General features: G+C 33.3%; 1 protein-coding gene across 4 annotated transcripts; it reads right to left on the reverse strand.

Annotated features, from left to right (window-relative positions):
• On the reverse strand, positions 1-27,623 carry LOC129805971 (uncharacterized). Of its 4 annotated transcripts, XR_008752137.1 has the most exons (6): positions 27,497-27,623; positions 27,044-27,420; positions 25,839-26,962; positions 21,352-21,592; positions 5,221-6,630; positions 1-1,142 (listed from the first exon to the last, which is right to left on the reverse strand). XR_008752137.1 is itself a non-coding variant. In XM_055854268.1 (4 exons), exons 1-4 carry the CDS (start codon positions 27,144-27,146, stop codon positions 5,318-5,320), a joined length of 2,781 nt encoding a protein of 926 aa, XP_055710243.1. In that variant the 5' UTR covers positions 27,147-27,623; the 3' UTR covers positions 5,085-5,317. The 4 variants fall into 4 exon arrangements, 1 of the variants encoding a protein (XP_055710243.1); XR_008752139.1 differs by having other exon boundaries at positions 1-1,163; positions 27,044-27,623; XR_008752138.1 differs by having other exon boundaries at positions 1-1,174; positions 27,044-27,623.
• Between the last annotated feature and the right edge of the window lie 166 nt (positions 27,624-27,789).

A 27,789-nucleotide genomic window follows, 5' to 3' on the forward strand; every position in this document is an offset into this window, starting at 1 on the left:
AAAAATATTTAAGATAAACCGAACCAATTTGTAATATGTTTGTTTTAAGGACATGAACAGTTTTGGGACATTTTGTGGTACCTTCTCGGAAAGAAAATCTTTATAAAAAAAAATATTCAAGAGTTGAAGAAGAAAAATATCAATGTGACAAAGATTAATTAATAAAATCATTGGGAGAAGAATTTAAAAAACAAAATAATAATTGTAATGCATTCGTATATATTGCAACTAGCACGACATTTCTTCATCTAAAAAAAAACGATTTTAAAAAAGAAAAAAATACACCAATCATGCAAAACATTCTCTGATCTATTTCACTCTATTTTGATCTATTTCTTAAAAAAAATTGTAATTGGCGCTCGAAGGCGCAAAAAAAAATTGCTAGAAACTTTGGAGACGTGAGTAAAAAGAGGAGAAAAAAAACATAAGAAAATAATGTAGTTTACGGGAAATGTAAAAAAAATAAATAAATGTGTAATTTAGGATATTTCTCTTAATTAAAATGCAAAGTGACGATAAAAATTTTACCGAGAAAAAAAGATATTTTAATCACTTACTTTTAAGGCATCCTTTCCTATTTTAAGTCCCCCTCTCTATTCTCCCCATTTTGTCCGTGTCTTGAATTAAGAAATGAAAAAAAAGAGAAAGGAGAAGAAAATAAAAGAGCAACTTTGTAAAATGACTCTAATCTGTTCCATTAATTGCAAATTTATAATGTTAAACAAAACTGAGAATAAATGGTTTTTTGTACAATAAAACACCCAAAAAACAGTTTTCCTTTTTACATAAATAACATTTATTGTAAGTATATTTACATCCTTTCATTATACAAATTTCTTTTTAACGCTGTTTTTTTTTCTTTCTTCAATATCTTTCTGCCAACTAATTTACACACTGCTTGGTTGAATTTCTAGCTCATTTTGCTTTCACAAGACTCACATTTTATGCATTTTCTTTTATTACAAAGATTGAAAAAAAATGAAACAAAAACAGAAAGAATTGAGATATAAAAGATCATAATTTTTTCTCTGTGTGTTATTGTAAAATATATAATAGTTTTTAAGTAATGCGTGATCTCTTTAATTTCACAATATATTTCTTCTTTCCTTGAGGATGGACTCGACACACAAAAAAGGTCTGCTCTGCAAAAAGTATAGGGGAAACTGGGGCACCACTAAACACGGGATAGCACCAAACAGTGCGATTTTTTAATCAGACATTCGACTTCAGAGGACAAAACTTTTACACTGAGAAAAAAAGAGGCTGCGATTAACTTTTTTTGGGTGTAAAACTATATAAACATTTTTAATGTTAATTTTACACCTTTTAAGGGTAAAATTAACATGAAAAATGGTAACTTTAACCCATAATACACCTAAAAAGGGTAATATTTACACCGATTTTGGATCAATACTGCAGGATAAAATTAACATTTCCGGAATGTTATTTTAACTTTTTCGGATTTCTCTCAGTGTAGAAATTTATAGGCATTCTAGGAACGCTTCTCCAATGAAGAAATGGTCGATACATTCGAAATAGTTTAGAAATAAAAATTATTGTTTAGTGCTACCTCGTATTTAGTGGTGCCCCAGTTTCCCCTAAAGTGGAAACAAGTCTCTGCTCAAATTTTCCTTTGTTTTTATATACAAATCTCTGTGAAAAATTGCAACGGATGGATGAAGGTAATCCATTCAATTTCAGGTAATTCGCTAATTTCAGGTATTTCAAAAATTAACCAAAATGCTGCTGGAAATAGAACAAGTCAGAAAAAAAACTAAGCAAATCTTGTCGAAGTTCCTAAATTATTCTTTACTTTTTTTTACTACGACAACAACGCGTGCTAAATTCTAGCCTCGTTGTTGTATCTCCCATGTGGCCCATCAGATAGTTTCCCTCCTTTCTCATATAACCCAAGTGAAAGCCACATACTGAACTAAAAAAAAGGTCGTTAAGATCGACAAAAGACTACAGGAAGTTCCGGCTTAAGTGAAAATGGTTTGAAAGAAATTGATATGAATTGCCTATTATTCGGAGTAAATTCAGTAAATTTACAGGAGCAGTAAATTTGAAATGCATACAGTGGGTGTCAAAAGTTTGTTACGGCTTGTATTTTCAGGAAACCAAGTGGAAAAAAGATAGAAAAAAATACTTTTTTAAATTTTTCTTTTTGCAAATTGGTTGCCTGTCATCCGTAGATCTTATATATGTATTTTATAAATTATTATAAATCTTATATCATATGAAAAATAATTGTTTGCCAAATGTTGATTATTTTTTTGCGTCAAAAGTTTGTTACGTCTATTGGAAAAGTACCTCAAAAAGATGAAATGCGTGCGACTAACATCTTTTAATCCAGTTATATTTTAAAGTTATGTCATTTAATAAGAAAATAGTACATTCGCACTTTTTTAAAATTTTCAATGGTCAATATATGCATATAAACAAAATGATAAATCATAAGAAATAAAATGTTTTTTGTTAATTTAAAATTTAGGACAAAATAGCAAGTTACAAAAACTTAAAAGAAGAGAAATTGTTCAGAAACACTCCCGGAATGAATCTGCGTTAAAAAAAGTTATGTTTTTGTTTATAACAACGTATTATTTGAGAATCTGAAAAACTGTTTTCGCAAAGATGAAAAATAAAAAATTAAATAAATGCACTTTCCGTTTGGCGGCCACTCAATGGGTCAAGTGGTAGAGCACTCGCTCTATGATGCAAGTGTCCCGGGTTCGAATCCCCTTTAGGTCACCAGAAATTTTTCTGGCGTTAAAGGTGTTCGGATTGCATCCAGTGAGCTTCACTGTACTTGATTCCACGGGCATGGGACTGACAACCTCATCCCGTACAAGAAAAAATAATAATGCGTGTCTAGAAATCCCCTTGTGGGAAGGCCTAGTTCCTTCATGGAATGTTGCGCCAGCATTATTATTATTATTATTATATTATTATTACTTTCCGTTTATTCTTTTAAATTATGTTAGAGTAAATAAATATATATAAAATAAAAGTGTCAACCATTTTTAATGATTACTGAGGCATTTCGTTTAGGTTTCAAATATTGAAGATTAAAAAATAAAGATCGCCAAAATATGAGTATTACAAAATTTTTAACTTTGAGCCTCTGTATCTAGGTAGAGGATTGATGTAGACTAGAACATAGATACATTCTGAAAAGGTCTTGACATCAGCTACAACATACTAAAATTTCAGCCCAATAGGACAAGTTTTAAGTTTTAACAGTTATTCAAAATGGCGGACAGAAACGTCAAATCAAGATGGCGACAACGTCATCTTGTAGATCTCATGTATCTTACCCTTAGATGTGAAGATCTTTGTTGTCCTTTATTATGAGAAATTGTTGATTTTTTAGTATTTATTAAAAAGTGCAAAGTTAACCGGAACGACGGTAGGGGAGACTGGGGCAAAAAGTCACAAGTCGAAAAATTGAAAATTCAATATCTTCCAAGGTAAAAAAGATAGCGGCTCAATTTTTTTTTAATAGATAGCCTCCATAGACCTTCTTCAATGTCGTAAGTTTCTTAGAATTCGAACAAGGAATTTAGAAAATAAAAAATATCGAAATTTTTAGCCCTATTTTTGGAATATTTTCCTTGCAGAAGATAACAATTATTACCTACTTATTTTCCAAAATTGATGCACTGGGGAATATTTTCTAAATAATTTGGATTCTTTGACTACGAATCCGCTATCTATTTTAGAATTTCACAAAGGTTCTTTTCTCCAGAAATCCGTTTATTAAAAATGGCCACTTGGGGTAAAAAGTAACAAAAGGTATAGAGCAAAAAGTAACAAAAAAGCGAAGTAATTTCTGATGTCTCACGGCGAAAAGAAACGTCAATATCATGTCTCGCCGCTTGTTGTTTGCATTAGTCAAACGATTTGCAGTCTTTCGTGTGTGTTTTTTTTTCTAAAATAGCTTGAAAAGCGCTTTTCTCGTTTCCTCACTTTTCTCTCAGAGAAAACGGTGTTTTACAAAGGTGTAGATGAATAAATTTTCTATGAAAATATGTCCTCTCGGTATTTTTTCAAATTTACGGAAGCCCGTAATGCAGCGAATCAAAATATGATAATACCCAATCATAAAATTACCTTTTAGAAATCGGCTCGATAAATGTATTTCCTTACAAAATAGAGGAATATTACTTTCACAAAGTTGTAGAGCGGTAAATTTCCTACAACACTGAGAAAAAAAAGAGGGTGCGATTAACATTTTTTCCTCATAACTTCAACACTTTTTAGGTATAAGAATATATCAACATTTTTTAATGTTAATTTTACACCCTTTGCGGGTAAAATCAACATGAAAAAGGGTAACTTTAACCCATAATACACCTAAAAAGGGTAATATTTACACCGATTTTGGATCAATACTACAGGGTAAAATTAACATTTCCGGAATGTTATTTTAACTTTTTCGGATTTCTCTGTTAGTAAAAACTGCGCTAATTAGAAATTTTTGAAGCGCTCGAGTAGCTTGTAAAAAAATAAAATATCCCTTTTGTGACTTTTTGCCCCAGTCTCCCCTACTCTGAACAACGAGTTTTGTGTGGAAAAACCAAGGGCCCATCAAGTCTAATAAAAAGTGAAGCTATTTTTCACTTTTCCTTGTAAAAATTTTACAGATATTGCACCGGGACTTAAACAAATTTGCTCAGAGTTTTTGTATTATTTTGGCGAACATTATGAAATATGTATTTTTAGATAGCTTTTAATGCACGATTTCGAAATATATTAAACTGATAAGTTAATTCCATTTAGGAAAAAACTTGCCAATAGCCTATAGTGCCTCTATGCAAAAACGTATGGAAAAATGAAATGTCGAGAGGCCCCTGGGAAAAACATTCTTTTGACCAATTTTTAACAAGATCCCGTTGACCGCTGATTTGACAGAACTTTTCCATATTCTGGATGGAAGAACATTCTTTTGACAAACTTTTCGTGCCATTTCACAATTTTTTTCAGAGTATGTTCAAGAATATGAAAGCCTCAACTTTGTCAACAAACCTTAACAAATTGATTAGTTTATGAAACACCTGAATCAAAGGGAAAATGCTCACATGGATATGACCTTTGACTTTTTCTCATTTATTCTTTCAAAAGTGCCGCTTTGGAAGGGTTTCCCTCCTTCAGTGGCGGTTAGAGGCTAAAGGAGAAGAACTAAAAATTAGCAGAGACTCATTTGCCGAAACTTCTTACCTTTTGCAGCCTCTTCCCAGAGAAGTTCCCCTAATACCCAAGCGATCAGACTTCACATGGACACATCGCCCATTGCCGTCTGATCGCACTCCAAAAATCATTTCTTGGCATAATTCGAACGCGGAAGCTGAATCAGGGACTTTGGTGCCCGGAAACTCATGTCCGGAATCACTGAAATACTCGGTGTATCAGTTTGTGGTCTCCTTGGTCGCTGATACATTGCATTGCCAGTCGAAATGGTGGACAGTGAAGGTGGAACTAGGGGAAAACCATTGATTTGTCCATTTCCCTTGCTTAAGTGATTGTTATTGATCATTTGTGGTGCCACTGTTGCCTTTTGCACACCGCCTGGCCCATATTGAGGAGGCTGACTGAAGATGTTACTGTGATGCCAGGCTGTAAATTGAGGTGGTGGCAATTGTGGTGTGGTCCATGATGAAAAATTTGGTCCTTGCTGAAGGGATTTCTGTGATGATCCTGGTGGCGCTGATGGTGTTCCACTCATAAAATCCGTCCAATCATCATCCCGATTGGACGTAGATGATATGTTGTTACCTGACACAAAATCCGACCATTCATCGTCATCTTTACTCTTTTCCGTGGTTTTTGTCTCAATTATGGCCACCTTCTCGGACAATGGCAACGATGCACTTCTCTTTTGTGGAAAAATTGCTTCCAATCGTGCCATCTCATCGGGATTTATACCAGGACTTGGCCAGGCAATTTTTGGTGTACTCTCGGGCAATTTCATCACATTCAGTGGCTGCAGAATGGGTGCTATTGTTTGACTATTTTTTGTGGAATGTTGTGGTGTTACTGATTGAAAATCACAGAAGTCATCCTCCTCACCCTGATCACCCTTCATTTTATTACCCCTCCCATTGACCATCTCCTCCGTGGGAGACACACCAAAAGTTGGCTTCGTGAAATCCACAACTTTGTCAACAATACGATATGGTGATTCTATTGTTGGAACTTTCTTTCCAACTCCAACTTCTTCCACCCCAGATGAACCCTTGAATTCCGTAAAGTCCGAAAAATCATCATCATCAACACGTGCCACCTTCTCAGGATTATACTCAACATCCCTGTACTCCTTCACAACAATCTTACTCTCAGCAACTGATGCGTGGTCACTTACCTCGCGCGACACGGGATTGCTGGATTTGCTCGGGGTGAAAATGTGTGTCTCCCTGAGGGGTTGACTGAAGGACTGTGGCAGGATATTTGTGGCCCCTGGGCGCACACTTCCCCCACTCACTTCCTTCGCCACGTGGATGTCGTCTGATTGTGACTCAGATGAGTCACTGGCTGCTGCAACTGGAGCTGCAGACGTGGTCGTCGCAGCAAGCTCAGGCTGCTCTTTCGGATCTTTTGGATCGTCTGATTTCGGTAGGACCTTTGGGGCGCCTGGAAATCACACAGAAATCCATCTTAACCAAAATATATACAAAAAAAAACTGTTAACAATCAGCATTTCGTTTGCATTCCATTTTACAAACTAATTTGTACAAATTTTCAATTTACATTCACTTGATTGTTACAATGAAGAAAATGAACAATATCAATAACAAAAGAAAATTAAATATTCACAGCCAAGTCGCTCACATTAACATGTATCTAGTTTATGCATAAGTATTTATTTTAAAAAAATGCAATAAAAATGAACAGTAGGGTAAGTGTGCCTAATTCCGACCAGCTTGCAATTTCGGCCACCTTTTTTGATCCTCGAACTTCCATGAACGTTTAGATTTTACGTACTCTAGAGATTATACAATGCAAAAGAATAACATAAAATGTAGCTTCGACAAACGAGATGACGTGAAAAAGACATTGGAAGAATTCCCGAAGGGCAAGAAACTATGAGAATGAAGGTGGCCGAAATACGGCACAAGAGCTATGTCTATATTTTTATACATTTTAAAATGTATTAAGAATGATTTTAGAGTAAATAAAGACAGTAAATTCTTTACAAGGTTCCAAGCAACACTCTTTCAGAAGAAAGAATAAAAAAAAATCAATTTGTATTTAAAATATTACATTTCAAACTTAAGACTTTGGCGCTTGCATGCAACTATGCCGAAATTTTGCACACTTAGGGCAGAATCACATTGACAGTAAAATGCTCACCGTCAAAGCCCTCACCGTATTTCGTTGATTTACGCATTTTCATTGCAATTCTTACACAAATTTTCCATTACGATATTACTTTGTCTCATACTCGGTGGCACTAGGAGAAAATAGTATAAGAAAATTGAATAAATAAAGCGAAAATGTTATAAACGGTAAGCAAAAAAAACTAGGATTTTTTTGCTACAGTTTTTCGTACAGTTTTTTTTACTCACAATTTATCGCATTTTCGTATTATTTCTTCAATTTTCTTATATTATTTTCACCTAGTGGCACCGAGTATGAGATAATGTAACACGGTAATTAAGAATTTGCGTAAAAATTACAATGAAAATGCGTAAATCAACGAAATACGGTGAGGACTTTGACGGTGACGATGAGCATTTTACTGTCAATGTGATTCTGCCCTTACCCTATATATAATAAGTACGATTTTTTCGAAAGAAAAAAATTAACGCAAAAATAGTATTTTAAACAAATTATTGATTACATTTTATTTTATATTAAGTATAGCACGGACCTTCTCCTTGATCGAAAATTTTGAACACTTTTATCATTGAACCCGGATAATTTTTTGTGTGATCTTACCAATTGCCACGCGAGATCCTTCGCGATTAAAACTTATTACGCAGGTATCCTGAATTACAGGATAAAAAAGGGATCTATTTTTTTATATCTTAAATAGGTAGATAAACTATCTAAAGATAGGGGAAAGGCTCAAAATTTTGGACAGTTTCTAAATTTGGCCACTTTGAGGATAACATTGGACACTAAAAATAAATTGATTAAAATGATGGATTTTTATTCCAATATTTGATGAATAATGAATTCTACCTTAATATTTGTTCTTTTTGGAAGATTTTAACACTAAAACCGTTAAATTTTGAATATGATTTGAGTTAAAATTGCTCTGTTGAAAATTCAGTGGGAGCAATTGCTTACGAGAAATATGACAGAACTTCGTGTTTAACTTCAGTCTTATTTAGCTGTGGTGAAGTACTAACAATGTTTCTTGGCTTTTTCTGAGTGATATTATTGAATATTCATTGAATATTGTGTTGATTCACGTTAATGGTAATTAGTACATTTGACCTGAAGTGAGATTTGCCTTGTGAATTAGATTTTTCGTGTGAAAAATGGGAAATTTTCTAAGAGATTCACCAGTGAGGTGATAGTCTTTATTTTAGACAGGTGTTTTTTGCTCAAATTTCGTGAAGTTTTAGCTTTTGTGATTGTATAAATGCCTGGAGAAACAAAGGAAGATCATCTCTACGAAAGAGATGTAGCGAGAAAGGCATTGAAAAGCTCCCGGAAAGGCCAGGGAATGAGCGAATCCACGAGTATTTAGGTTACCGAAAGTCAACTCACTTTAATGAATGATATGGAAAGTTTCCGGGCTTCTTGTGACATTCTACGTTTCCCTTACATGAACAGGAAGAGGACTTGGTAAGATTGGTTCATCAAATGAAGAACAATGGGCATCCTGTTGAGGCGGATTAGCTGTCCAAATTTACAGCCAAGTTGTCCAAAATAAGAACCAAATGCACCTCTACATATCAATTCATTTTAAACGTATTAAGACTAATTTTAGTAAAATGAAAGATAATAAACCCTTGCCAAGTTTCTAAACAACTCTTCTAAATAGAGAGTAACAAAAAAAGTAAATCAGTTATGAAAATATCGCACTTCAAACTTGGAACATCGATGCTTATAAGCAGACTGTCCAAAATTATGAGCCCTTACCCTATACCAAAAAATTTTCAATAGTCAATTTGAAATATTTCCGAAGATACAGAGACGAAAACAAAACTTTGAAAAACCTTATCTCCTTTTCTGATTTAACTAAGGGAAAGTGCTCATGCTTCGTACGATCCTAAGCTTCGTAATGGGTAATTAGCTGAGATTCTTTACAATCTCAGCTTTTGTGATCCAACGTGAAATCCGACCTCGTCAGATCGGGCCCAAATTTTCGATTTACACGTTTTGACACTCATAGATCACGAATATCATATGCGTTAAAATTGATTTTCATGGCCGTTAAGTTCCGTCCGTCCGTCGTATAACCACTTCTGGAGAGAGAACGGAAAGACAATCGACAAGCGGTTCTCGGCGGTAAATGTTATATGTCGATAGGTAGATAGAAGTTGGTGATGTTAGACCCTCCCCCCCCCCTTCCGCAATTTTGGCATACCACCAAATTTTCTTTTCTCAATAAATCATCCCACTCATCCCCTATGGCATCGATCGATCTCAAATTTTAGTATGTTATAACTGGGCCTAAGAGCGTACGATTAGAAAAACTTAAGTCCCCCCGACTTAAGACCCTTAATGGAGCCTTTTCAATTAATTTACTTAAAAAATAAGTAAAGAAAGTCCTTTAATTTTATCTATTAACTTGTTATTTTATATTATTATTATTAACAAGAAATGATGAAAAAACAGTCTTATAATATTCTAATTCCTTGAGAAAACATTTATACAATTATTTTGTTATGATTCGAAAAATTGCACAACAAAACTTGAACTAACTGATTCCTTTGTATGTTTATTTAATAAAATACTAAACATCTACAAAATTATTTACACAACGTGCCATTTTACTTAGCTTATTTTATTTATTAAACACCGGTTTTTATTTGTATATTATTTACATTAAATGAGAGATAAACTAATATTAAATTTCAAAATTACGATCACTACATCTAAACACTTTGCATGAAGCTGTTGAAGAAAAAGAAAACAGTTTTTATAAGAAATGCAACAAATTGACGTAAGTGATTTCACAATAAAAATTATAATTTAAAATATTCTTAATAATAAATAAATTTATAGCATTGAAAAATAACTATAATAATCTCCGTTAGAATTCGCAGCTTTCACATTGTTCTACCTATGTTGTTTTTTTTTAATTAGACCAATTTTAAATTATTATGAGTAGCAGAAAATGCATTTACAACATCTTTATCAAAAGACATACTCATATCTCTTGACAAAGAGATCAACAATTTTAATTGTTCCCACGGGAAAAGAATTATTAACACATTTCCAGAATTTGGTGCAACCTAAATAAAATTTTATATGGAGCTTCAATTATAATGAGCCTTCTTTCACCACCTTCTTTTATTATAACTCCGGGAGAATCGTCAAAACACAAATAAAATTGTGCAATAGCCGCAAGTATAAAACTTTTATCATCAAAAACATGCGTTCAATTTGCTTCTTTTGTGCTGCGTATCTTTTTGGCAAACACAATTCATCAAGTAGATATGTATATTATGGAAGTTCAATTAGGGAAAATAATTTTTTTCCTCAATTTGGTAAATTGTCACTGCCAATTGGGCAACCAGCCAGAAAGCTCCAGCAATGTTTAAATTGAAAATTGTCCAATCAAGTGAAAAATGGGGATTATGGGAATAATTCCAATAGTAACCCCTTGAATTCATAAAATAACAATTGATTTTATGTAAATTCAAATTTAAAAATTATTACAGTAATAATCTTGTAATAAAGCATTTTTTACTGCATCTACTATTTAGAATTTAAAAACCAAGTGTACCTTTTACTTAAATGGGCTTAAAATTGTATTATGACTTCCAAATGTAAACTGACAATATTGTGCTCATATTTTTCAAGTTATCTTATGATTTTAATAATGATAAATAATGCTGGCATAACATTTCATAAAGAAACTTAGACATTTCTGCAAGAGGAGCTCAGAACATGCATTAGGGGAAATTGCCCATGCTTTGCACGGTCCCAATCTTCATAATGACTAAAGTTTTCTATGTTTCCCAATAAATGTGACTCATCGCACCCATATTTTAAAAACTAGGGAAAAGTGTCCTGTTTTTAAAATATATTACGAAGATACATTTATTCAGAAACATAAGAAAAATTCAGTCATTATGAAGCTTGAGATCGTAATCGTACGAAGCATGGGCAGTTTGACCTACTATTATTTTTTTTTCTTTTATAGGGATGGGGTTGTTCATCCCACGCCTCGTGGAATCAAGTGCAGTTAAGCTCACTGGATACAATTCGAACACCTTTAACCTTTCGCGTTACACTTTTATTCAGCAGATGAATTCATGTAAAATTGAGGTTTTCCTAATGTTTTATGATCAAATATAATAGTTCAGAGAGGAAAAAAAAATTCCATTGCGTAAAACTCGGAAAAACCCCGGGTCATATATGACCCTATTGTCCTCAAGGGAAGTGTACATACCATTTTCAAAATCTATATCACGGGCTTTTTAAGAGTTTTTTTGCTTGAAGTTATTAATTTGGCCAAAACCATGGCAAACTGGATTGCTTTGATGAACACTATACTCCTGGTGTTCAAGGAATCTTCCTGGTAATCCCTTGAACAGTCACTGTCACAATATTTTGAGTGGTATTTGGCAAAAATAAACTTATCCACATATTTATTCACACACAATACAATTACACAATATGAGACGCTTGCAGAATACTTTAAAATATTGCAAAATATGTTATAATTCATCAGATATAAAATGAAATGTCCAGGAGCAAGATGTCCCACCTGCATTTCACGAAGAAAAACAATGTCCCAACTACATTTCGCTATAGGTTTGGGACGAAAACACTGTTACCCTTGGGGACAATAGGGTCATATATGACCCGGAAAATTCTACGCGCTTTTCTGGAAAATTGAGAGTAGTTTATTGTATCAAAATATGCAATATACAATCTTTGGATATTCTATTTTGTATTTCTAAAGAACTTTTCGCTGAAAAAAATAAATAATTATAAAAAATTTTGAAAAAGAAAAGTCATTTCACAAAGTTCGAAATTAGTGATTTTTGATCTCAAATATTTTCTTTTCCTGAATATCTGGAGTCTTGAGAAAATTATCCAAGAATCTTACATCCTTCTATTATGATGTCGTGCACAAACAAATAGATTTCAATTAATGTAAATAGTCAAAAAAAAATTGTTTTTTCCCGGGGTCATATATGACCCTAATGACGCGAAAGAGTTAATGATCTCAATTCTGAGACCAAGATCAAGATCAAAAAAATTTCAAGATTTTGGTATTCTGAAATCAAACAATCAAGATAAGATGTCAAATCTGTCAAATGTCTTGGAGTTTTAAAATCCAAGACACAAACCGTGTGGATATCAAGATTACCAATTCTAGAACCAATGGCCTCAACTCTGAGACCAAAATAAAGATCAAAATTTCAAGCTCTCAAATATTTCCAAAATCAAGATTTCGTATTCTGACGCGAAGTATTTATGGAACTTAAAATGTCTTAGCTAAGAACGAAGATTTCAAGATTTTCCACACTTAACGAAACGTCACTTCTGACAAATATCTTCATTTCTCTGTTGAATTTGTTGAAATTTCGTCATATAAATTAGGAAAATTAATTATAGGACGTATTAAAGACTTAATAAAATGCCATAAACGGGAGTACAGGAAGTGCAAACCAAACTTGTGACCTGTGATAAACCAAGGAATGCTTATGTAAGATGTGATTATTTTGCAGGTATCCTCAGGGTGGTGTACATCGATTTATACATCTAGAAATACGTACCATTTAGATTAAAGACAGTATTCTTCAAAGTAATTCTCTTTTTGTACCATTTCTTATAGAAATATTCCTCATCAATAGTCATTTCCATATGAAACTCTTAATTGTTACTGTCTTGAAAATTCTAAGCACCTCCGATAGGTTTTTGGAATTATTTCAAGAAAACAAGAAATTTGACGTCTTGAAATCTTGAAATATTGGAAACATAAATGCAAATCTTGATATCCATACGGTTTGTGTCTTGGACTTCAAGATTCCAAAAAATTTTACAGATTTGATATCTTGATCTTAATGTTTTGATTTCAGAATACCAAAATCTTGAAATTTTCTTGATCTTAATCTTGGTCTCAGAATTGAGGCTAATATTTCAAGATGTCAAATTTATTATTTTCTTGAAATAATAAATAAATAATAAATTCTAGAACCACTTGGAGGTGCTTGGAATTTTCAAAATATTAACAATTTGAAGAATTTCATATGGAAATGACTATTGATGAGGAATATTTCTATAAGAGATAGCACACAAAGAGAATCACTTTGAAAAATACTGTATTTGATCTTGTAATTGTAATTTAATCGAAATGGTATAGGTATTTCTAGATGTACATATCGAAGCACACCACCCTGAGGATACCTGCAAAATATTTACATCTTGCATAAGCATTTCTTGGTTTATCTCAGGTCACAAGTTTGATTTGCACTTCCTGTACTCCTGTTTATGGCCTGTCATTTATTCTTTAATACGCCCTATAATTGTTTTCCTAATTTGTATGACGAAATTTCAACAAATTCAACAGAGAAAAGATGGTATTCGTCAGAAATGACGTTTCGTTAAGTGTGGAAAATCTTGAAATTTTCGTTCTTATGCTAAAACATTTTAAGTTCCTTAAATACTTCGCGTCAGATTACGAAATCTTGATTTTGGAAATATTTGACAGCTTCAAATTTTGATTTTGATTTTGGTCTTAGAATTGAGGCCAATGCCAGAAAAATTCCTGAGCATTACAGATCGAATGCACAGCCCATCAACCCATTGACTCTTGAACAAGAGAATTTTACTACAACCCTAGAACTTTAACTCTGTAGCATATCCTAAATAAAATCCTGACTATTTTTGGAAATGGTAGATATAACTACTTCTAAATTGATTAAAATTTGAATAACTAAGTAATTTTATTTAATAATTTTGGTTTCTACATATTGTGAAAAATTTACTTCAAAATGGAGCTTTTTGACATGATTTTCTTCAAAATACTTAATTTTGATGAAAATTTATCACAAGCATGCTTAAAGATTTTACAAGGAGGGCTCTTTCTCATGTGTTCGAACAAAATCAAATCGATCCTTTGCAAAAGGATCGATTTGATCCTTTTATTTTTACCAGTGATTCGGGAGCACTCCTAGAATGGAGTTGGATAAGTAGTTGCAGCTCTTCCGGTGTTCGCCAGAGAATTCGTTTCTTTTCAAAAAGAAAGACTTCGAATTTTTACCAAAGCTTTCGACCCTTGGTGTGGGTCTTCCTCAGTGGGTCAATTAAAGTCGTTTTACAATTTGAATTTTCGTCTGTCGTCTGCTAACCATTACACTTTGCCACTTAAACATTTATTTGGGACTTTTTTTCACTAGTATTTTATTTTAATTTATTAATAAGAATCTTTTTTCGCTATTGGCGTTCTCTACGTTGGACGTTCTCTACGTTGGACGGTCTTTGTTCAGTTGAACAAAGACAAATTTTATTTTAATTTATTAATAAGAATCTTTTTTCGCTATTGGCGTTCTCTACGTTGGACGTTCTCTACGTTGGACGGTCTTTGTTCAGTTGAACAAAGACCGTCCAACGTAGAGAACGCCAATAGCGAAAAAAGATTCTTATTAATAAATTAAAATAAAATACTAGTGAAAAAAAGTCCCAAATAAATGTTTAAGTGGCAAAGTGTAATGGTTAGCAGACGACAGACGAAAATTCAAATTGTAAAACGACTTTAATTGACCCACTGAGGAAGACCCACACCAAGGGTCGAAAGCTTTGGTAAAAATTCGAAGTCTTTCTTTTTGAAAAGAAACGACTTCTCTGGCGAACACCGGAAGAGCTGCAACTACGTAGAACTGGCCAGATACACATTGAATGGAGTTGGATAAGTTCATTATTACTGCTCGAACTTAATAGAGAGCAGTTATATGTGGAGTCCAGAGGAAAAATGGCACATGTCCTATGGTTAAAGCATAGGATATGTGTCATTTTGCCTCTGAGCTCCACATATAATCGATTTTTTTTTTCAATTTCTTACTGTCCTGGAGCTTAAAGTCATAAAAGATATCAACTTCCGGTGTTCGGTGATCCTCAATAAAAAAAAAAACAATATCTCCAGAAGTTTTTTTTTTATTTTCCCCTCAACCCCCTCCAATCCTTCCAAAACTATGTTTTTTGGCTTATTTCGAAAACGGATTTTACAATTTCTTTTATTTGTGGATATGTTTTGTAGGATATCCAGGTAAACATTTCGTCCAAACACACATATAACCTAAAAAAATCGCTATCCTAAATTTTTGAAGGAAAAAGTTTAACTGATTTGAAAGGCGTTTTTCTCAAAACCGATTTGGTTAAATTTGGATTTTTTAGAAAGGTTTTGAAATCAGTAATGAATCGGTTAAATATCCGTAACTGACTTATCTTTTTCGTAGGGTAAATGTCCTAATTCAAAACCATTTTCAGACGCTTTAACTTTTTCAGAAGATTCAACACATTAAGTTCATATTTTTTTATGAAGAGAATTACATAAATTTGCTCCTTGACTCTTCTAGAATGTTATTGTTTAGTGAAAATTCTTTAAATATATTTGAAAACTTCTTAAATACAAGAAAAATGCGCGAATGTAAAATGCTTCTATTGGAAACATATTAATCCAAATGGAGACAAGGGAAAGTTTCTAATTGGAGACAAACAGTGTGAGTGAAACCGCGACGAAAGGGTTCCAAAACCTTATTGAGTTGCTCTTGAGTGCAGGATTTGCTTTTATTCCTGGTATTTTCTCCTTTCCCATCTAAAACAATAAGAAAGTCTCTCCAAAGAAATCATATTTCCGGGATTTCCTATTGAAGCATTTGCAGACACTTCAGAAAAACCCTTTTTGTTCACGAAATAGGTAATTATTTCATTTGAAAATTTCACGTACCGTTAACAATAAAGATTAGCACTTAATTTAACTAAAATTAGCCAGAAATATGACATAAATGTTGAACAAAACGAATAAACAACAGTCACCTCATTGTGTTTTTCATTGGAAACCATGGTCGATCGATGAAAAATTCGATGGTGAAAAGGTACACTTTTAATTTTTCTGACTAATTAACAAATTAAAATTTGTGAATATGAATGGATTTTCGCTTTATTTGAAGCAAAATTAACTAATTAATGGGACTGAGTTATAGAAAATATATAAATATAGTAATTTAGTACTGTATTTATCAAGAAAAAAGTGACGTTTCCATTTGGAATAGCGAAAAATTTCCATTTGAAGCAGATTTTGAATTAGCTTAATTTACCCTAATTACATTTTTGTATGTCCGTATGCTTCTAACTCATACCAGAAGATTCTAGAATGATAATTTCTTTACCAATTTTTAATTTTGAAATCGTTTTGTGATTTATGAATCAATTTTACTAGTAAACACTAAAGGACTATGCGAAAATCTAATTCACGGAGAGCTGTACCTCGTGAATTCGAGCATTCCGCAAAGCTGGCATGCTTTGCCATCATTCTTTCAGTTTATTATTAAAAAATTAAAAAAATAAAATATATTTTTTTAGAATGCAAATTTGGAGCTATCCTGTGTAATTTTATGTTCATAAATAAATAGAATTTAATTGAATACGGCTCGTCTATTTTTTTTTTATTTCTCGAAATTTCCACCTTTTTACTCATGGGGAATCAAATTTCCGAAAAATCTTTACAAATCAGACGATTTCTAAGACATGATGTCATTCTATTTGTCCATTTTATCCGTTTGACCGTGAACAGACCTAAGAAGCCAAACGATTAGAGATAAAGACTTGGGATCTTCAAGAAACCCTACCTCTCCAAAACTACGATTTTAACGCAATATCTCTAAAATGCATCATTCATATATTTTATTTTTGGTTACGATGCCTATCTACGCATTTTTTCCCACATAAGAAAATACCCTTGAATCATTCCTAATAATGATTTTTCAAGGTTAAAGGTAAAAATGACTCTTGGGAGTATATTTCTCAACCGATTGGGGCAAGTTTGGGCGCGTTGGAAAGGTCTTGGAATCTCTAACAAATCGGAATCTTGTCAAATCGGTTAAGTTTATGAACCGATTAACCGATTAACGTTATGAAGCGACTAATTTTAAATTGTGAAACAACTTTGAAGATAAAGGTCAAAGTTGTACAGGCTTTCAGACTTAAGGGCCTTGACAGACTTGAGGATTAGCCGAGAGACGACTTAGCGTTATTGTATTTGAAATAATAGTTATACCACATTTCTATCATTTTCCACTAAGCCGTCTCTCGGCTTAAGTCGTAAGTGTGTCTAGGGCATAAGACTTAGCCATATGGCTTAATTGTTCTAATTTATTATCAATCACGATTTTTAGAAAAAAATATAACTTAGGATTGGATTATTAAAGATAAATAAGCTATTAGGTTCTCAAAAAGCAATAAAATTGCTCGCTATTCTGGATTTTGAGACCTTTGGGAACTGGGCTAAACCTCTAGTCTAAAGATCGCTTTAGACGTTTTGTCACGTCAATTTTTCTTTTGCAGATTTCAAGCATTGCGAGAAGTCTTTTACACTTCATCAACCCTTCCTCTTTCATGTAAGTTTTTAAAGTGTTATCATATATAATTTTGTCATATAATTATTTCAACACAATTTACGAGCAATCAACAAATTGAACTACATTTCAAAATTGCGAAAATTTCACAGTCGATAAAATTAACAACATCGTATATACACACAATATAGTGGAAAAAAATATATAATTGTTCTACAACATTTTATGCGGGATTTTCTTTCCTGATAACACACCTCTTAATTTTCTCAACAACATTTTTCATTAGAAACATATTGTTAATTAGGAAAAAAAATGTGAAAAATGAGTGCAAAATTGAATTGTTAAGAACTACCAAACAAATTACTACGAAAAAAATTTTAGTTCAGCAAAAAATCAAATGAAGAAAAAAAATACACACATCAAACATTAACTATGAATGACAAACGAGGGACAGAGAATTGATAAGAAAAAAAAGAAAACACACTTACTGATGTCCAAAAAAGTGTCGAAGGAGTTGTGAAGATGTTTATTGGGATATTTGTTAGTGAATCCATCACCATTGGATGCAAAAGCATTGGAGGAGATTGTATGGAAATTATCAAAGACAGACCAATCAAATGATCCATCATTGAGATTGCAAGATGTTTGATTATTCGATGGATTGATGTTTATTAGATGACCCATAGTTGATGGTCCAATATCACAATCAGCCAAAATATCATCAGCAGGAGTTTCATGGGACGTCACAGAGCATGAAGAGGAGGAATCAAGGTTTATTTTATCAAGATTAGCCACCACCACTAGTTGTTCTAGGTCCAATAGTAAAGTGTGTGCTTGTGACGCTGGATCAATTACAAGAAGATGATTTTTGTTTTTTTCATATTCATCCATATTTTTTTTTGTTTTTTTGTTTTAGCAGAGAGGAGAAAGATTAAATTTTGAGAGAATAAAAAAATATTCAATTACAGATTCTGATTTAAAAAAAAATAATAAATAAACAAAAAGATAAAAAAATGGTTTTTAGAAAAATAAAATGAAAGATTAAAAACGAATTTTTGGGTGATGTTTCTTTTATTATCTTGTGGATATAAATATAATTACACTGTGCAACAATTTTAAACTTTTTTTTTTGTCCCTGGGTTCTCATGCTATTTTTTCTATTGCTAGGGTCAAATGATTTTTGGAAAATACTTATCATTTTGATTTCATTTGGTTTTTGCGCCTAGAATCTAGGCAAAATTGTTTTTGCCGTATTTTGATACTTGGATGCCTATATCTCTGATTCTGATGAACTGATTTATTTCTCACTATGGAACAATTTGTTGTCCTTTAGATGCCCGATAAATCCTCTGAACAGATGAAGTTCGTACAACTGACACCAGGGGCGCTGTAGTCTCATAAATGTCAGAAAACATGGAAAAATTGAACTTTATAGCAACTTTAATGAAAAATATCTCGAAAACTAGGACTGTCCCTAGCAATCTGTTTTGTGGATTTGATAGAGAATTTAATCAGCTACATTTTCGTCCATGTACAACTTTTCTCTCAGATTATTTTTTAACCTCGATATTGAGGTTCAAACGAAAATATGAGCATTCAGCCAACTAAATAAACCCTTCACAATTTCGAGTGTCATTGTTTTTTTCCTCGCAATTAGGCAGTACAAGCTTTTATTATATTATTTAATACTTAAATATCGATATTATGGTGATTTTTATATGACATTTTAAATTTTTAAATATTATTTTATTACTTGGAAACTTGTATAAAACTTTAACGTATGTGGTATACATAAAGTAACAATTACAAGTTCAAAAACTAGTTTTAGATTTATTTCGACGAAAATCACGTAATTATAAGGTTAAAATTGTAGGATTGTAGATAAATGTAGGACATTTTTTTTAAAGAATTATAATAAGAAATGAATTTAGAAAAAGGATTTTTTGCAAAGTTTTCCATATGTAACTGGTATGTAAAAGGTAAAATAGATATACTTATTGATTCTAAAACGTAAATTTAACAAGAAATATTCTTTGAAATATTTAAAATTTTGCAATATGCAGTTAATATGCCTTTTTTGTAATAGTCTTTTGAGATTGAAATAACACTGAAATCTTACTGAAGATATTGTTTGAGTTATTACCTTGTATTATATCTAAACACATTTTATAAAGAAATAAGTATTAATAAAGTCCTACAATTGTAAGAAAAGTGAAAATAATACTCTGGGTTATCTAAACTTGAAAAGAAAAAGTCAAAATATGCGAAATAGTTAAGTTTTTCTTTAGTTGGCTGAATGCTCATTTTTCGTTTGAACCTCAATATCGAGGTTAAAAAACAATCTGAGAGAAAAGTTGTACATGGACGAAAATGTAGCTGATTAAATTCTCTATCAAATCCACAAAAAAGATTGTTATGGACAGCCCTAGTTTTCGAGATATTTTTGATCAAAGTTGCTAAAAAGTTCGATTTTCCCATGTTTTCTGACATTTATGAGACTACAGCGCCCCTGGCGTCAGTTGTACGAACTTCATCTGTTCAGAGGATTTATGGGGCATGTAAAGGAGACCAAATTATTCCATAGTAAGAAATAAATCGTTTCAGCAGAATCGGAGATATAGGCACTCAAGCATCAAAAAACGGCAAAAACGGTTTTGCCTAGATTCCAGGCGCAAAATCCAAATGAAATCAAAATGATAAGTATTTTCGTAAATCATTTCACCCTATAGTAATAGAAAAAATAGCATGAGAACCCAGGGACAAAACCATCGTTGCACAGTGTTATTAAATAAAAGTATTAATTTGCTTTCTCTGCGAACGAAATCAAAACAAAATTGACCAGGAGGAAATTACAATACATTTTTCTGTATTCCACCAATTTTTTTCCAATCCAATTGTGAAACAATAGTGGTTACAAATTAAATAAAAATGAGAAAAAAAATAAACAAATTTATTTACTTGTATAAACTCCAATTAGTTTGCGAACATGCTATTTTTCTGAAAAGCACTCTTCTCATTATAAATGATTTTAATCGTGAATTTTAGCTCTAAAACAAATCAAATAAAACCAAAAAAAAAAACCAAAAAATAAATAAAACCAAGAATGATATTTTGAGCAATTAAAAGTAATAGCATCACTATTGGTCACTGGATCAAAAATTCAATATGAATCTTTCTTATCCATCTTTTTGCTTTGTTAATTGATCCAGCTTGCCAAAGAATCATATTGCGCTACAATTATTCTCTTCTTTTTTTTTTTCTTTAGCGAATAAATTCTATTTCCACAGCAGCATTTTAAGAAAAAAAAACCAAATTCTCAACAACTAATTGTAGAAAACAAAAATGTGTTAGAAAAATAACAAAAAAAAGCACAACATAAACAACGGCACTCATTTCTGCATTCCGCTGTATATTTTGCCAGGGGAAAACTCTCAATGAAATGAGACAGATTTTTGTTTTGCCAGCAAAAAATGGTGTGAAACAGAAGAAAAAATGTAGAAAAGGTCGCCTCTCTCTTGAGGTGATGAAAACACAAAAAAAATGTAAAATCAAACAGTGGAAAAATGTGTGTGAGATTAGATAATGAGATGGAGAAACGCAATAAAATTGAGAGTAAAATACAAGAAAAAAAAGACAGACTCACCATCAAGAGGATTCACCAAACCCGAAGATGTCCAGTCAAATTGAGCTGCTGGCACCTCAGATACTCCTCCTCCTCCTCCAGTAGCAGGTAAAGCCACCATTTCACTCCCATCGCGCTGCTGATTTGGTGCACTTGAGGAGGTGGATGATGCACCAGGACCAGGCTTCATCGGTTGCAGTGGACTAAAGCCCAAATTTGCAGCAAATCGTGGCATTGAACTATTCCACTTTCCTCCGTAGAGCTTCAAGATCAAATCAAAAATATTTTATTGATCAAAAATTAATTTTTAGCAATAAATTCTTCAATTCACAAAATTAAATACAGTGGGACCTCGATGGAGTCAAATAATATTTCCAGGTCTGTATTGACTCTATTAGATCCATTGACACAACTGAAGTTCGAAAAACATCAATTAAAAATGTGAAATTTTAATAGAAAAGCGTATTATTTTATGTTTGTACCAGATAGGGTAAGGGCTCATAATTTTGACTAGTTTCTCATTTTGGACACTTTGAGGGTAAAATTGGACACTAAAAATAAATTGATTAAAATTATGGATTTTTATTCCAGTATTTGATGAATAATAAATTCTATCTAAATATTTGTTCTTTTTGGAAGATTTTAACACTAAATACAGTGCCCGCTCTCTAATCCGGATCGCCGTAATTCGGACGAGTTATCGACGGTTACATTTAAAATAATTTTGGGGTCATGTTTGCATATTTGTTCAGCAATGAAAATGAATTATCCTGTGATGTTTTTGTTTAATAAATGAAGTATAATAGCATAGAATTCTCTAATTATGTCTTCTTAATCTTTTTTAAAACTTTTATTCTAATTCTTCAAAAATACTTTTATTATATTTGCGAGACGTTGAACAAATTCAAAAAATCCATCCAGATTACGAAGCGGACATTTGTCATATTGTCTCCCAATCATCCGGATTACGAAGCGGGCACTGTACGTTAAATTTTGAATATGATTTGAGTTGAAATTGCTTTGTTGAAAATTCAGTGTGAGCAATTGATTACGAGAAATATGTCAGAACTTTGTGTTTAATTCAGTCTTTTTTAGCTGTGGTGCAGTACTAACAATTTTTCTTCGCTTTTTTTAAGTGACTTGGAACATCTATGCTTATAAGCAGACTGTACAAAATTATGAGCCCTTACCCTACTAAACCATTTTTAATTTAACATGATAGTAGAATATTTTATTAAATTAACCCATAAATTCTACTATTGAAGATTATTGTAAGTCGTTCATTTGAGTTCAAGGTGATACTACCGGAGTCCGTAGAGTGAAAAAATGGCTTTTGACTTTATTGGAGATATACTCTATCGGGGATTGCCTCTATCGAGGTCATACTGTATTTCTTATTCTATATTTGAGGCTTAAAAACGCCTTGCAAATTACAATATCGCACAAACATTTTCAGCATTGGAAGATTTAAAAGAAAATATCCTCGAAATCTTTCTAAAATTAAATAAGTCTCAATGGCATTGAACATTACCATTTGAGGTTAAATGCAAGATTACAAGATTATCACATTTTAGTATTGAATAGGAAAAACACTTTTGGTCGGTAAATAAGCAATTTGGTCAGTAAAAAAGTCAAATGGACTAGTAAATAATTTAAAATGATCAGTAATAAATTCGATTTTGGTCATTAAAAGGGTTGGCAAAGCGTCCCAGGCTTTGAGAAATGCTCGAACTCGTGACTTAGATGCTATACCTCAAAAGTACTTTCGCATCATTTACTGTTTACCGGTTCTCAACCGATTGAAACTGATTAATAAATCACTCAAAAGATCCCTTAAAATAGTTTTAAGAATAATAAAATTGATTTTCGAAAAAAAAATACTCATCTGTTTATAACCGGTTCACAACCGATTTGAACCAATTTATAAATTACACACGGCTCTTCGTTATCCGGCACTTCGTTATCCGGGTGACAGCTGCCAAACACTGGCAGTTGATGTATTCAAAAGAGCCGTGTGTACTCAGAATATTTCCCAAAATACACCTCAGGAGTAATTTAATTGAATTTCGTATAAAAATTATTTATCGGTTATAACCGGTTCATAACCGATAGGAACTAGTTCAGTTTTATAGGAAATCCCAAGACCTTTTCAACGAGCCCAAACATGACCCAATTCACTTGATAAATAGGCTCTTTACACTCAATCCCGGGATTATGCACATTTTCGGGACCGAAAAAAAAACGCGCGAAATGGCATTACGCATCGAGAAAATTTGCATACCCTCAGGGGTTTTCTTTTGAATAAATCAGCCATAGAAAGAATTTCGCGCGGAGTAAAAGTAGGTCAAACAAAAAGATTCAACTGTTTAATAGAAATGCATTAACAAACAGTACTTTTTGGCCAGAGTTCTTCAATAAATGGTTAGAATATTTAAAAAAAAATTACTTTAATAAAAGAAATTAAAGTTTTATTCTGAAAAAGTAGCAAAATGTTTTCAAATTGCCCGCGTCGCAACATAGTATATATTCAGGGGAATTTCAAAAATGATTTCATAAATTGACTCCCAAGGGTAGGCAAACTTGCATAATTGTATGTGCATAATTCCGTCAGGTGCATAATCCCGAAGTACTTAATGCCGCGACTGAGGGTAGTGTCTTTTTAATCTTTGACCTTGAAAAACCTTTATAAGGGATTATTCAACGGTATTTTAGTCTAAGGACGAAATGTCCGCCTGGATAATCTCTAAAACATATCCAAAAATGAAAAAAAATAGCACAATGCGTTTTCAAGCAATCCCAAAAAAACACGTTTTGGAGGGGAAGGGGAGCGGTGGGGAGAAAATGAGGAGCATGTTAACGATCCTTGGGTCGTTTTATGGGGGGATCCCCCGAGGGTCCCAAGTCGCTATCTCTAACCGTTTGGCTTCTAGAGCTGGTGACAGTCGGATGGACAGACGGACAAACAGCGTGACGACATTTCTTGTCAGAAATCGTCTTGTCGGAGAAACAAGCTACCCATGCACCTCCGAAATTTCTAATTAGCTCAGTTTTATAGGAAATTTACCGCTCTACAACTCTGTGAAAGTCATTTTCTTCTATTTTGTAAGGAAATACATTTATCGAGCCGTTTTCTAAAAGGCAATTTTGTGACCATTCTCAAAAATGGTTTGCACAGAATTTTTAAGGTATGGGATATTATCACATTTTGATTCCCTTTATTACGGGATTCCGTAAATTAAAAAAAAACATAGGGGAGACTGGGGCAAAATTTGTCAAAACGAAAATTTCAATATTCACTATTTTCTCTAAAATAAAAGAGACTGAGGCTTGAAATTTTTATTATATATAGCCTTCATGAACCTTCTTAAACTTACAAAGTTTCAAGTTCAAGGGATTCGAGGAAGGATTATGTGAAATAAATAATGAAATTTTGAGTCCTATTTTTGGAATATTTGGCTTACAGAAAAATATCAATACTGATTAGCTCAATTTGAGCACATTTCTAGTTAAGATGGAAAAAATAATCTTCGACAAAGTTGTAGAGGAATAAATTTCCTATAAAAATATGTCTATTTGATATTTTTAACGTTTGAAAGAGTAAAACGTCACAAATTATCCGAAGACTGACAAAATTTGCTCCATCAATTTTGAGAATCTCCACAAAATCGACTTTTAGAAAATGATTCGAAAATCACATTTCTTTCGGGACAGAGGAAAATAGTCTTCTGCAATGTTGTAGAGTAGTAAATTTCCTATAAGAATTTGCTCATTATACGAAACATCTAAGTTTTCTCAGTGCTCGTGAAAGAATTAAATTACCTAGATTACATATTTTCATAGGAAATTTATTCCTCTACACCTTTGTAAAACATCGTTTTCTCTATCTGAGCGAGAAAAACGCTTTTCAAGCTATTTTACAAAAAAAAAAAACAAAAAAAACAGGCAGACTGCAGATCGTTTGACCAATGCAAACACCAAGCGGCGACACATAGCATTGACGTTTCTTTTCGCCGTGAGGAATCAGAAATTGCATCGGTTTTTGTTACTTTCTGTTCCTTCTGTTCCATACCTTTTGTTACTTTTTACCCCAAATGGTCATTTTTAATAAAAGGATTTCTCGACAAAAGATTATTTGTAAAATTCTAAAATAGATAGCGGATTCGTATTAAAAGAATCCAGATAATTTAGGAAATATTTACCAGTGTATCAATTTTGGAAGATAAGTCGGTAATAATTTATATCTTCTGCAAGGAAAATATTTCAAAAATAGAGCTAAAAATTTCGATATTTTTTATTTTCTAAATTCCTTGTTCAAGACTATGGAAAAATCTTTTTGATCTTGGAAGATATTGAATTTTGAAATTTTCGATTTGTGACTTTTTGCCCCAGTCTCCCCTATTGTTCATGAGATGCTAGAGCAAAATCCAAGGTTTAAAATTTTTTTATAAAATCAAACACTTGAAACATTGAGAAGAATAATTGAGTAATAATGTGAAAAGTAAACTTACAATATTCCGGGAATCAATGCCAAGCGATCGGATTAGGTATTGATTCGAAGTCGAATTCAGCCATTGATACTGAAGTGCCTTGGACGCTTCGAAATCCCTCAATTCCTCCATCATTTGGATCTGCTGGACGAATTTCGTGTCAATCTTGCCATCTCCAGTGGCATCCTGCTCCTCCTCCTCCTCCTCTTCGGGATTGGGTACTTTGGGAAACATAAAATTGAGTGCAGATTGGAATTGACTATTTAAATTGGTGGTATCTATCACAGCTTCCGTTGCTGCTTCTGTTTGCTGAAAATCACTAAAATCCCCAAATTCATCATCATCATCATCATCATCCTCGGGCTGATTGTCTCTCGTTGATTGATTTTCACTGTCACTCACAACCACATTTGCCGGAACTTCCGAGGCGGCGTCAAATTGACTAAAATCCGCTACAAAGTCTATCACCTCATTGGGAATACTGACACTTTCTGCTGCTGTCGCTGATGATGAGAATTCACCAAATTCTTGGGGGATTTCCTGAGCAGGCTCTTGATTTATTTGCAATCTGGCCAAATCATCCGTAACTGGAGCACTTGAGAATTCGGCAAAATCATCAAAATTCTCCTCAGTTTCGTCGTCGTGACCCACTTTGTCATCTTCGGAGATGGCAAAGTTGCTGTCGATATTGTCTGGCACGGCGAGGTGTGGAGTGAATGTGGGTGTCACACTCTTAGACACTCCACCCGAATCGAGATGCAAGGATGGCAGGGATACTTCATCACCAGAATTGCTATTGTCTTCAGCTTGGACGTCCTCTGGGAAGCAACTGAAGTCTTCCGAGAGGACCAAAGATGGGGGACTTTCGCACCTTTTAACCGTGACATCATCACTCAGACGCAGTTCCTGCTGTTCCGGAAGAACTTCTTCCCCCGGAATCTCACTATTTCTACTTTTCTCACTACTCTCCTCGAGAATATCCTCCTTGGATTCCTTTGGAGATTCTACGGACTCCCCCAGAGGTTCTTCTCTCCTAATAGGCAAATCTACTCCCAAGGGTTCCACCACATTTGGAATTTCCGGAACGGGAAGATCAAACTTCCCATCACTTGTAGACAATTTCTCCTCCCGGGGAGATATTGTCTCTACAGGAACCAACAACAAAAGAATCCCAATCAACTCCGCTTCCCAATGACATGAAAAATAAAAAACACAAAAAGACTCACCTTCAGCTCCCTCGAAGGCCCCAAAATCATCGTCAAAGGGCTCAAAGTCATCATCAATGGGAGGTGGTGTGTCACAGACAAGTGGTGGAATGGGATTAGACATTTTCTTCAGACCTTTTATTCTCCTAAGTACATCTACCAGGTTGTCCGTCTGGGCAGCATTAAGTCTTTCTTTTCCGGACAATCAAGTCACTACTTCCCTCTCAACCAACTGGATGCATTAAAATGCCCCCCAGAGTACTTTTCACGCACTTCTTTTCCCCTTTTCCCCACTTAACAGCCTGATTTATTGTTCTCAGACAATGAATATGACAAATTTGGAGGGTATTACGACATTTTTCACCTTGTTTTCACCAATTAAATTATGCCTTTTTTCCCTGTGACCCAACATAAGGTAAATCGATAATTATTGGGGACAGATTCAAGCACAGTTTTAGGGGGTTTTCACAGTACCTGTGCAGTTAATTCAACTATTTCACTAATATCACACGTTTTATGATGATTTTGGGAGGATAATTTTCACAAATTTGCAATCTATTGTCCAGGAATTTGTACAAAAACTTCCCATTTGGCTCCCAAGGCTCCTTCTTCTTCTTCTTCTTCTGTTTTATGTAAGGCTGTCGGACTCACTCGGGTCCATATAGCCACTTTTGTTCACTTAGTTCAAATTTAGGTTTTCCGTTATCCCATGTACTTCACTAATTTCACTATTTTATTTGTATTTTTAATTTATTTGTCTCTTGTTT

This window comes from Phlebotomus papatasi, chromosome 1, assembly GCF_024763615.1.
Source record: "Phlebotomus papatasi isolate M1 chromosome 1, Ppap_2.1, whole genome shotgun sequence".
Taxonomy (NCBI): Eukaryota; Metazoa; Arthropoda; class Insecta; order Diptera; family Psychodidae; genus Phlebotomus; species Phlebotomus papatasi.

Bases quoted from the DNA above. Each gene is read 5' to 3' on its own strand.
- LOC129805971 (XM_055854268.1), bottom strand. From the start codon at position 27,146: ATGTCTAATCCCATTCCACCACTTGTCTGTGACACACCACCTCCCATT. The intron at 26,963-27,043 runs GTGAGTCTTTTT...TGGTTCCTGTAG, and splicing joins GGCCTTCGAGGGAGCTGAAG to AGACAATATCTCCCCGGGAG. The intron at 21,593-25,838 runs GTAAGTTTACTT...TTGATCTTGAAG, and splicing joins GCATTGATTCCCGGAATATT to CTCTACGGAGGAAAGTGGAA.